The sequence below is a fragment of the Mastomys coucha genome, unplaced genomic scaffold, assembly GCF_008632895.1.
Source record: "Mastomys coucha isolate ucsf_1 unplaced genomic scaffold, UCSF_Mcou_1 pScaffold1, whole genome shotgun sequence".
Lineage (NCBI taxonomy): Eukaryota > Metazoa > Chordata > Mammalia > Rodentia > Muridae > Mastomys > Mastomys coucha.
The window spans coordinates 61,492,028-61,503,746 of NW_022196891.1; the positions used below are offsets into that span (position 1 = coordinate 61,492,028).

Genomic DNA, 11,719 nt, shown 5'->3' on the forward strand with positions numbered 1-11,719 from the left:
AGAAATCCACCTGCCTCTGCCTCCCAAGTGCTGGGATTAAAGGCGTGTGCCACCACCGCCCGGCTAGTTGGTAGGTTCCTAAAGTCATCTTTTCTTTGTTTTGCTCCAGTGTGAGCTCTCAGGAGAATAACAACTGCTGCAGAAAACAAAGCCCCAGCTCTTGATTGTTTTCATTTGAGATAGAGTAGGTTTTCATCCTTTCTTGACTGACAGGGTTTGTCACACATAGATGACAGGAAAAAAAAGCTGGTAGTTATGAAGTTCTGGATAGCTTTTTATATTTATATTTCTAGTTCCCTAGTTTAATTCTCTAAAGGAAACCAAAAATCCATCGTTGAAGTCATAGAACTGAATTGATATAACTGATGAATTGTATCAATGTTAAGCCTACTTCAGGGAGTGGGATGACTGTCAAAACTGCTTAAGGAGACATCATAACACACGAGAAAGCTAGAATAATTGTAATCACCAAGAATGTCTCACACCAGAGTCTGCCTCTTGAGTCTAAGGCTGTATGGTATGCCCTTTCTAGCAGTCTTTCACGTTACCATTGAAATGGCTACCCTATACCACCATGGGCTGTCAATGCCTTGTTGTCTCTATCTCTGACCAAGTATTATTCTCTATCACGAGTCTGAAAGCACTGTCAAAAGTAATTCCTACAAGTTAGAAATTTCTAAATTTGTATGGATGGCTTCAACGATTAAGTCTGGAGGTTCTGGTCAAAAACATGTGGTGGGGACTGGAGAGAAGGTTCAGTGTTTAAGTGCACCTGCTCCTCTCAAGGACCAGGGTTGGTTCACATCACGTGACTCGTTACCACGAGCCGTTCCCGTTCCAGGTATTTCTGTGCAGCACACACATGTGTTGCTCACCCCCACAAAAGTTAAAACCATACTGAAACAAAAAGCTTCAAGACAGGCAATGAGATTGGGAGGGAGACAGGAGAGGCTCAAGGGGGTGGTGCACAGAGGACCAAAGTATAATATGTACACCATCTCTGAAAATGCCACAGTGGAATCCATCACTGTGCATGATTAATTGATGGTAATAAGAAGGTGAAAACTGCCTTTGGTCCTGACTGCCATTTTGTATTATGTCCTCCCTGAAGTGATTCAGTGCATGCCTCTAGTAGCACCCGACCGGGGCACTATGGAATGCAGTCACCCCCTGGCCAACTTCAGTTTTACTTCTGCTTGTACCTTCACCTGCTCAGAAGAAACGAACTTAATTGGAGAGAGAAAAACTGTCTGCGGATCATCTGGTATCTGGTCTAGTCCTCGTCCCATATGTCAAAGTGAGTAATTTTACTCAGAAAGACTGAGGTTTAAAGCTGGAGCTGATCGACTAGCCGAAGACAGGAAAGAGATAACAAACATTTAAGTCCCATTTTCCTCAATACATGAGGCCTAAGAAAGAAACATATATGCAGTTGTGTACTATAAAATCCTTGGCTATTCTTGATAATTATTTTCATGATAATTATTTTCATTCTCAACTCTATTACTTTAAAGTTTAAACCCATTGACATTTATGTATGATCCATGCCTTCTATTCTACCACAAGTTTCTTTCTCTGTCCTTTAAAATTCCCCCTCTAAGCTCACCAGTGACTACCTAACTCCAAACAAATGAACAGTTCTCTAGCATCCCAAGCTGCTGTCTCCCCAATCTCTCTGTGCACGGGAAGGACCACATCTTCCTCATCTTTGTGTATATACCCCACCCCAGAGTACATGAAAAAAAAAGTGCTAAAATAATGTTCATTAAGTTAGCATATGAACTAGCAGCTACCAATGTCTGCCCAATGTGTACCATCTGCACAGGGTATGGAAGTGATAGGCCCTGAAGAAACTGTCAAAGAAGATCTCTGGGTGTTTGGAGTAGAGTGGGGGCAGGGAGCAGGGAGATGGTAGAAAGCACATTACAGCAAGGCTGTATGCCAGGCTCATCAAATACATTTCCTTTCCAACCGACTTAGTTTTCATTTCCTCATCTTTAGCAAACCAACAGTTGCCAATATGTAAAAGTAGATTCCTTCACCTGGAGGTATCAGAAGATAGGTTTTTTTTTTTCAAAGTGGTAAGCCAACCTGGTTTGTATTTCCAAAGGGGTATGCAGGAATGTCCTTTCAATTGATTTGGGTGGAAATAAAGGGCAGTGGTCCAACTGCATCGCTATAGATCATTGCAGACCCTAAGCATATAAACAATGAGATTTTTGTGTGTCTCGTTCAGTATGAGCAGCAATAGCAGCAGCTTCCTCCGATCAACAAGTTGCCCAGCTCAGATCGCTGACTTCGTTTTCCTCACAGTTTAGTAAGCTGATTAGCTCTTCTCTGTGCATCTTTCTCAGACGTTAACTTTTAAGCAAGACCAGGCACCATGACAACTGCTTCTTGTCCAAGTTTTGAGATTCATCCCCAGGAATTCCATGAGTCACAGATCTGAGAACTGTGATTCCCATAGGCGGAAGGCTAGAGGCCAGTCCAATTGTGTGTGTGTGTGTGTGTGTGTGTGTGTGTGTGTGTCTGTCTGTCTGTGTGTGTGTCTGTGTGTATAGAGAGAGAGAGTGGGCTTCCCCATGTTACTCCCCTCATTTGTTGTATATGTTATTCTTGGGGGATATCAGAAGACCAAAATACCAACTTTGAGCTTGACTAAGAAAATCATTCTGTAACGCATGCCATATGCCTTACGGATTCCTCTTTCAGAGACAAACAGAAGTTTCTCAAAGATCAAGGAAGGAGACTACAACCCCCTCTTCATTCCTGTAGCCGTCATGGTCACCGCATTCTCGGGGCTGGCGTTTATCATTTGGCTGGCAAGGAGGCTAAAAAAAGGTAGGTGTGTTCAATAACATCAAAGTAAAACAGTTTTCAAGTAGAAGAGAGAGAGAGGGAGAAAGAGAGAGAGAGAGAGAGAGAGAGAGAGAGAGAGAAACCCCACAGGAAATAAAGTGCAAGAGATTTAACTGAAGCAGGTGCCAAGTGACTTCTGTGCTCTGTAGGCATAAGTCCCTAGAGAGATTGAGCCTCATATACACCTTCATTTAAAAGAGCCAGACAATGTTTCATGGTTGGCAGACCTTTTCATGATGCCTTGCTATGTATGAGGAACTTCACTAGATGAGGCACTTTAATGACTCTTTGGTCCTGTTTCTGTATGAAGGGGTACGCATTGCCACTGTCTTTCAGGAGCCTGTACAACTTTGATCTTAGCACTACAATAGCATTAGGAAGAGAATCTATGATTGTCTAAGATTTTCAAACGTCTGATTTCTTTAAGAGTCACATAACTTTCTGGGTGTTGACATGCTGAGGTTGCATTGTCATTGGGAGAAATCCTCATGGATTCTCTCTGGAATAGATTCACTGAGGTCACCACTGTAATCTAGTATAATATATATGTATGTATATATACATATATACATATATATGTATGTGTAAACACATACATATTTATATATATATGTATCTATATGCATACACATATACATACACATATACATATATAGTGTACTAGGTTACAGTAGAGGATATATACACATTCTAATATGTATACATGCACATATATATGTATAAATATATATAGAGAGAGAACGAAAGACAGACAGACAGACAGAGAGAGATACACATACACATACACACACATATGTATATATATATATACATATATCCAATAAGGCAGAAACTTGTGGAAAAAAGAGGAGGGAAAGGAGAGCTTCCTCAAAATCTTATTCTCTGTTATACAGGAAGTATATAAACACTGAACGAAACAGAACATTCTTCTTTTTTGCCCCCTTCCTCCCTCCTGAATATGCCTTTGCCTTCAGGTGAGATGAACATACCAGCCACAGGCCCACAGTCTGCTGCAGTTTGGGGTGTGCACTGCCGCATTTGGCCACGTTTATCTAGCACATCTATTCAAAACTGTAAAGTTCATATACTCCGGCAGCTTTAAAGATCCCCGGTATTAAGGTCAGGTACTATGAATAACCTTCCTGACTCTTCTGTGCTGCTTCTTGTGGTATAAGGTGATGGCCACTTAGATTTCCTTTCCATCACATTCACTAGTGTGTGTTCTGTCACCCAGCTCTCACACACTGGCAACTGAAGGAAAAATCATCTACCAGTCTCTAACAATCTTCCACCATGATTTGATCTTCTGTCCAAATTTAAAAATAGGAGGTGGTAGATTCATTTTCCACCCATCCATAAGACAACAGAGGATGCGCTATCTGTGTACAAGAACACCACTAACTATAACGTGTCTGCACTGAACAGTTCAAACATATCTTCTGTTGATGGAAATTCCATGGACCTTGGATACTGCCATCACACAGGACTATACTAAGCGTTGCCTACAGTACCATAACAAAACCAAGATTGACATTTTCCTTCACCATTGATTAGTCCTCTCATTGAGGCTGCAAAACCTCACTCCAACTGTCTTGCTGTCTTGAATGGAGTACGCTCCCCGAGTAAAGTGGCTATTAGCTCAGTAACTTCAAGGATTGTAAGTCCTAGTAATGAGGAGGACAATGATCCCCAAATTTCATCCCTTTCATAGGCAGTTGTAGCCGTAAAGGAATTTAATCAAAGTCACCCATATTGGGTGAGTACCAACTGGCTAAGGTTATGTTATGAGCGGGGAGGAGAAAAGCAGTAGGTTGTTTTTTTTAAAGTCTTAACTTTGGAGTCAGTCATTTCTGTACATGATCTCAAACTGATAACAAGAAGAAAACGGCATGCCCCTGCTGTGGAAATCAGAGTAGGGCAAACAGGAAACAGATAACGAGTACTTGGGGCTAGTGACAGTTATGCCACCAAAGAGAGTGGCAGCTCCCAGAGATCACTAACTCTGGAGGGCTGTGTTCAATAGTCGTCAACTGTGAAACATCCACTCATCTCTCAAACTTGCAAGTGAATGGCTTTGTCCTCCAAGCATTTTAGCCATAAGTTGACTCTTTATGACATGAATAATATTCTTTTTTTTTCTATAGAGACACTGATTCAGGTCCCCAAGATAAACCCGTAGATATTAAATAGACACATTGATAAGAATCATAGTAAAAATAATAATTCTATATCTATACACTATTACATACATATTATAGTTTTACTGGATTCATCAAACTGGAAAGGGGACATGTGACAATTTAGAGTATGAAGGCCAATGGGCCAATGAAGCTTTCTTCTCTCAGGTGGATGCTACACTCTGGTACAAGGGCTGCCTGTGTCCTAATGGTCTTGGCTTCTGGCTTCCCTTTATCTCTTCTCCTAGGTCCATAAACAAAGACCCTGGCCATGGGCTCAGGTAGAAACACTTGGTACTCCTAGCTTTTCTCATTTCCCAAGGCAATGGCATTTTTAGGTCATGCTCTAAAATCTCATTAGCAGGAGCTCAAGACAGAAGTAGCTCTTCCCTCCAAAATAGCACCCTAAAGATTCCCACTGAGTCCTACTAATAAGACCAAAGTCAAACTCTCGGAACACACATAAGAGAAGCTGAGAGAGATTGAAGCTCTTTAGGGAGGGTCTGGGGAGAGGATGAGATGTGCCTGGGACCTTGGGCCTAACCAGTAGGGAATTCAGCTGAGGCTCTGGCTTCATGAGCAGCACAACAGGTGGAGTGGAGTGCCAAGAAGCAGGTTCATCATTCCTGTTACAGCTCTGAACGTTTACAGGTACCCCAGATCCACTTAGTCACAGATGGGTACCCACTTACCAAATGTATAATGTACTTCCAAAGAATGTTGTGAAGATGGGCATATCCTTTACTTAAAAAATTGAAATTGTTTACTTTTTGACGATATTTTTTTTTATTCTCTTTTCTACATGTAGGCAAGAAATCTCAGGAAAGGTAAGTTTTTCAATGAAGAATATCCAGGTCTATTGTCTCTATTTTTCCTTAGGGTGCTTCCTATTATAGATAGAATACCAGCCCCGTAGTAGTTATTGACCTGAGGACTCATACAAATGGCATTTCCAGATAAGAGAGTTGAGTGCTGGTCACCATTAAAATCTTTGTGACTTTGATGCTAGTGGAGTGAAACAGATTGATGTACAATATGCCTGCTAAGAAAGGAGATTTCATATGGTGGTAATGTTTCCTGATAGTCTCTGAATTTTCTTTGAGAGTTAGAAGCACGTTGCTATGTTTCTTCTTGTCTTAGCTCACAGGATCAACATCTAACAATTGAGGAACATTCAATTCAGCAAGCATTTCCAACAACTAACCTATTGTAAAAAGAAACTGTCCAGGTACAAGCCATCAGTCTTATAACAGAAGGGTGAATGAATGACTTGTACTCTAATAAGTGCCAACCTTCAGAAATGAGAGGGGCAGTGGAACATGGAGCCTACCCAGCACTTCCCTAAAGAAGTATGTGCCCCAGTTGGTTCTCAACACTGCAATTCTTCCAGTAGAGTAATAATATAGATTGTTGAGAGAAGATGCAGATGTATGGAAGTGCCTGGCCTATCTGGCAGAAATGAAGAAAAGGAGGATGAAAAGAGGTGGCCAGAGAAACAGATGGAGGGGGGTAAAGAAGAACTGGGGGTGAAAAGAGTAGGAATCATCTCAAATGCAGCCAGAGCAGACGTTAGATTTCCACGGGGCGCATTCAGGACACCAGTTGAAGGCTATTTAGATAAAGACAGAGAGTGGTCAGCTGGGGTAAGGATGAGGCGTCATTTATGACAATGAGCTGGAGGTAGAACATGTTCTGCTCTAGTGAGAATTTGCCACGAGGAGGGGGAGAGTAGTGGGGTTGGGGACATGGGCTCAGTAGAGCCTTTTACTCTGTTTCTAGTACTACAATTGTGTAGATTGGGTCCAAGTAAGAAAAGGGTCTCTTTGGGGGCTGGCCTCCCTATCTCTGTAGCAGGAAACCCACAGGATGTAAAGATTTCTTTTGTGCTCCCACCAGCTGAGTGAAAGTTCTTTTGGCATATATCTACCCAGAGCCGTGTTCTGGCCGCAGAAACACCTGCTTTGATTGCTACTGCACGGAAGTGGTTCATTTCATTTCAAGGATGGGGTGGCCAGCCAGAGACGCTAGTAAAAAAATAATTAGCATAAAATCGTCTATTAAATTTAACAGTTTGTTGACTTTTTGTGTAATTGACAATTACTCAATCTTTGTTTATTGAACATTTTTTTGTATTAGAACAATGCTAAGCTTAACTGAGACACTCAGGACAATGAGACCTTGACTCTAAACTAACCTCAGGGAAATTTTTATCTCATTGTGGAATGAAGACAGAAATACTTAGAAGGACAGAGCAACAAAAGGCAGACATGGTCATGGCTGATGAATTTTGTACCAATGCAAAGAAAAATCATTGCAAGAAAGGCAGACCTGGGAAAGAAACATCAAAAAGTTCAGAATAGGAAGATAGCTCAAACAACAGCATGAGAAGGTGTGTCTAAAAGCAAACTCATGGCCAGGAGTAGATGGACTTTTCTAGAGCCCCTGGTTTACAGAGGATCTGGGCAATGGAAGCTGAAAGGAAGGCAGTCGACCTCATACCAGCATGCGTCTTGAGCCTCCCCACCACATATACTGAAATCCAAAAGCTGATTGACTAGCTGGAGTTAATCCCACTGATTAACTAAGGTGATCCTAATTCATAAAATTGTAGGCTCGAAAGACGGAGGACAGCATGTTAAAGCTGTCTTTGTAGTTAGGTAAATAACTTACCCACAGGCCTTGTGACAGTGACAGTTACAGTAATAAATACAAACTTTTATCACATACACATTCCATGTTGCATACTGTTCTGAGTGTTTTGAGTCTTACATGTTTAAACATGTTTGAGTGTCGTCTACAAGCCTCTATAGACAGGGAGCACTGCTATCCCCAATAACAGTAAAGAAACAGAAGGGGAAACGACAATGGCTTAAGGGAAGTCACTGGATAAAGGGAAAAGCTGAGGTTTGTAACACCAGCATCCAGAGATAGTATCTCTGTAGCTCTAATGCTTCTAGATCTCAGGCGCCTTGATATACTTCCATGTTAGGGATTTTACTGCCAGAGCCCCTCCTCTTCCAGTAAAATGATTTATTTTCACACTAAACCATAGTGTGATGGCACTGAGGAAGGGTGTGGTGGAAGAAATAGGGTGTGCCTCTAGAACAAGCCAAGGGGGGCATGAGCCCTGTCTCACTAAATGCTGTATGACTTTTTTTCTTCTAACTTTAGCTGATTCTCACAGGTCTTTGTTCTCCTTCCTATTAGCTTTTGGCTGATGAATGAATGACTCCTTGGGCATTTGTGGTTTTGATTCTTGCTGGTTATTTTGACTCTTCTGCAAACTGGTTCTGTTTATCACCTCATTTGGTTTCTGGTTTCTAAATTCTACCTGGGTAAAAGCTACACCCATGATACACAGGATACGATGCCAACCTCAGGGGCGAGGGCATGTGTGAGATTCTGCTTTCAGAAACATTTTTATTTCTACACTGGCAAGCAAGTTTGCAGCTGCCACGGTGGCTTGCACTGACAGTTCAGACGAGACCAGAGCCTCTGAATCTGGTTCTCCTTTTGAAAGGTGCAAAGGCATAAAAATCTGGTTCTCCTTCACCCTTTCCAGGAACGGCACAGTTGTAACATAGAACACAGTGGCACCTATTTCATGAATCTAAATTCATCCTCATCTCTCTAAATCATACTCCACCAGAATCTGGCATCTAGAACCAATACCACTCTTTTCCTGAGTTTTCATTTTCTCTGATCTCACATTTTTGTCCCCGCCTCTCCACTGTAAAATCAGCATGCAGTCACCGCCAAATGTTCCGCATGGAAACTAGCAGTATTGCAGAACTATGACCAGATGTGACCTGTGGATCAGCACTATGAACATCATACCTCTTAGGGAATCAGGACTTCAGGCTGAATCAGCATTTACATTTAAAATATTTACTTGGAGAAGTGGGCTAGAGAGCTGACTCAGCAGCTGAGGGTTTCCAGCTCAGTTGCTAGCATCTGCATTGAGTGGCTCCCAACTGCCTGTAACTCTGGCTCCAGGAAATTTGATGCCCTCTTAAAGCCTACTCAGGTAACTTCCGTCATGCGCACGTGTGCATGTACACACACACACACACACACACACACACACACACACACATGCACACGCACACGCACACGCACGCACACACACGCACGATGAAAATCAAACTAAGTCTTTAAAACGTAAGCATGGGGGCGGTAATGCATGTCTGTGTAATATGCTGCTGCAGTATCCTTTCCACGTTTCTTTTCAAATCCTCCACACCTTGTCCCCGATCTCCAATGGGAAGCATTTCTGTGCTCTCTTCTTCACACGAGTGGCTCTTTCCCCCCCCTTGCTAGCACTTCAGGGTTTGTGGCTTCCCTGCCTCTGTCGCCTAGAGAATGTTCACCTGTATTACTAACGATTTCGGGGGTTTTGCCACTTTTAAAAGCTCTTTCGTTTAATTTTATCATCTGTTGCTTCTCTTTCAGGATGGATGATCCATACTGATTCATCCTTTGTGAAAGGAAAGTCATGAGATACAAAAAAAAAAAAAAAAAAAAAAAAAAAAAAAAAAAAAAAAAAAAAAAAGAAGAAGAAGAAGAAGAAGAAGCAGCATTGGAAGCTAACTTCAACTCCTCCTGTGGAGATTTTACACCCAGGCACCTTCCACATTGAAGATGCAGTGTTTGCTCAATGTATCTGAAAGGATTTCTACATGACCAACAGCTCCTCCTGACTTCCTCTCGCTCATTCATCCCATTAACCCTATCCCATAATTTGTGTCCATACAGAGCAGTATTTTAATCATGTTTTCTGTGGAGGAACAAATAAGACTATCGAGCAAGAGAGTTTCTGTAGCATATGAAGAGATCTGCTGTTTACTCTTTCCTACCCCTTGTTTCCTACTTCAGTTCAGTACCAAAGCTGATGCCAAACACAGTGAAAATGTGATACATGTGTAACTGGAAACTCAGTTTCCTTGCAATAACCTTGACCAAAATCTTTGCTTTCCACCTCCAAAGAACAGTGCCCTATTCAGGTTGGAAAAGTCCCACTTCCTCTGTAGGCCCCCTATCTGCGCCTGGCAGCCTCTGTAGCTGTTCACATTACCCTCCCCATCGCCTTTTCTTAGGAGGTTAAATTCCACATATGGCACCCGATGATCAAACATCAGACATCAAAGAAGAGAAATCTCCTGCATCGAGTTTTAGTTTTGAGTTTTCCTTTCTCTTTATTAGATCTTTCTAGGTTCCTTGAAGTCAGTGTTCTGATGATTATTAATGATAACACAACCTACTGTCTTGGAGCTGATGTTATGAAGATAACTTAAAACAGGTAGAAAGGTTTCTGGACTCAGAATGGAGTGACACCCTTCCCTTCCCTACCATCCCCTACTTAGATACCTTAATTCTGTTCTTTAAGATGCAGGACAGCTGTCTTCAACTCGTGCCACTTCTTTTATAACTTGCTCCTTAACTCACCCAACCTGTAGGCAATCTCATTTTCTGGCTTCACTCTGCAAGATCTATAAAATGATGTATTTAAATTCAGCCCGATTTCTTAAAAAAAAAAAAAATGTTACTTAGTCTGTTTGTATACCAGAATATATGTTGTTGTTTTTTTCCTAGATGAAATTGTACCCTTCTTGAGGGGAGAGACTGTGTCAGGTCTCTGGAGTTCTTAGTTTTTCAATTGACCCTTGGTAAATTTGTCTGGCCGCAGTCAGTGAATGAAAGCTGTGTGAGGAGATTTCTGAGAGCTTGTGGGTAAACACCAAGCCAAAAAGACAAGAGTCTTGTAAGCTCTCTTCCTCCTCTGTATCGGGGACTTGTTCCTGGAATGGGCTTTTGTGTTTCTCTCAAGTGTAAATGGAGTGGGTTAACTTCAGATTATCCATCAGTTACCAATAGTATTTAGACGATGTTTCCAAGCACAAGGGTGCCCTTCTGATTGTCTACGGCTTGAACTAATGTGACCCTGCACTCAGCACTGTACAAGCTGAAACTCATGTGACGTTGCCTAAACTTATGTGACCTTGCTTAAACTCATGTGACCTTGCTCTCAGGACCTTATAAAACTGGAACTTACAAACTTTGCTTATACGGCTTTGCCTAACCCTCAGAATACCCTCAGAATATAAAATGTCTGGAGTCTTGAATAAAGATGGCTATTGTGTGAGACTTTAGTCTGTCACATTTTTTAGGTTCCACTCTCCCAGGTTCACACTACCAACTAGAGCGGTGACAAGAAATGATTAAAATACATCTGAATAAATTAGAAGAAATATCCAGTGCAATGACAAATATTCAGCTAACTTCAGGTGCCTGAATTCCCGTGGGAGGACAGGACATTGTTAGAAACCAGCTGGGGTTGGGTGTGGTGGCACAAGTCTTTAATCCTTGCACTTGGAAGGCAAAGACTGAGGCAAGGAGAGCTCTGTGAGTTCAAGGCCAACCTGGTCCACATAGTGAGTTCCAGGCCAGCCAGGGCTACATTGTGAGACTAAACAAACAAAAAATGGTGAAACTTGAATGAATGAATGAATGAATGAATAAATGCGAGGGGGGAATATTTCCAGTTTCATAACCAATGCTGCTTTTATGCACATTTTACATCTTATGTGAGTATTTTTTTCTTTTTTCTTTTTTTTATTATTAGATATTTTCTTTATTTACATGTTAATTTCTCCATTCCCAGTTTCCCCTCCAAAAAACAAAGA

General features: G+C 41.6%; 1 protein-coding gene across 1 annotated transcript in view; it reads left to right on the forward strand.

Moving 5' to 3' along the window:
• Sell (selectin L) overlaps nucleotides 1–11,178 on the forward strand; it is an 18,541-nt gene extending 7,363 nt beyond the window's left edge. Inside the window, exons 6-9 of the mRNA XM_031387571.1 lie at nucleotides 1,112–1,297; nucleotides 2,713–2,841; nucleotides 5,845–5,863; nucleotides 9,489–11,178. Of these exons, the coding sequence (XP_031243431.1) occupies nucleotides 1,112–1,297; nucleotides 2,713–2,841; nucleotides 5,845–5,863; nucleotides 9,489–9,507 (353 nt within the window). The 3' untranslated portion in view covers nucleotides 9,508–11,178. The remainder of the gene's footprint in view (nucleotides 1–1,111; nucleotides 1,298–2,712; nucleotides 2,842–5,844; nucleotides 5,864–9,488) is intronic.
• Nucleotides 11,179–11,719: the final 541 nt, after the last annotated feature.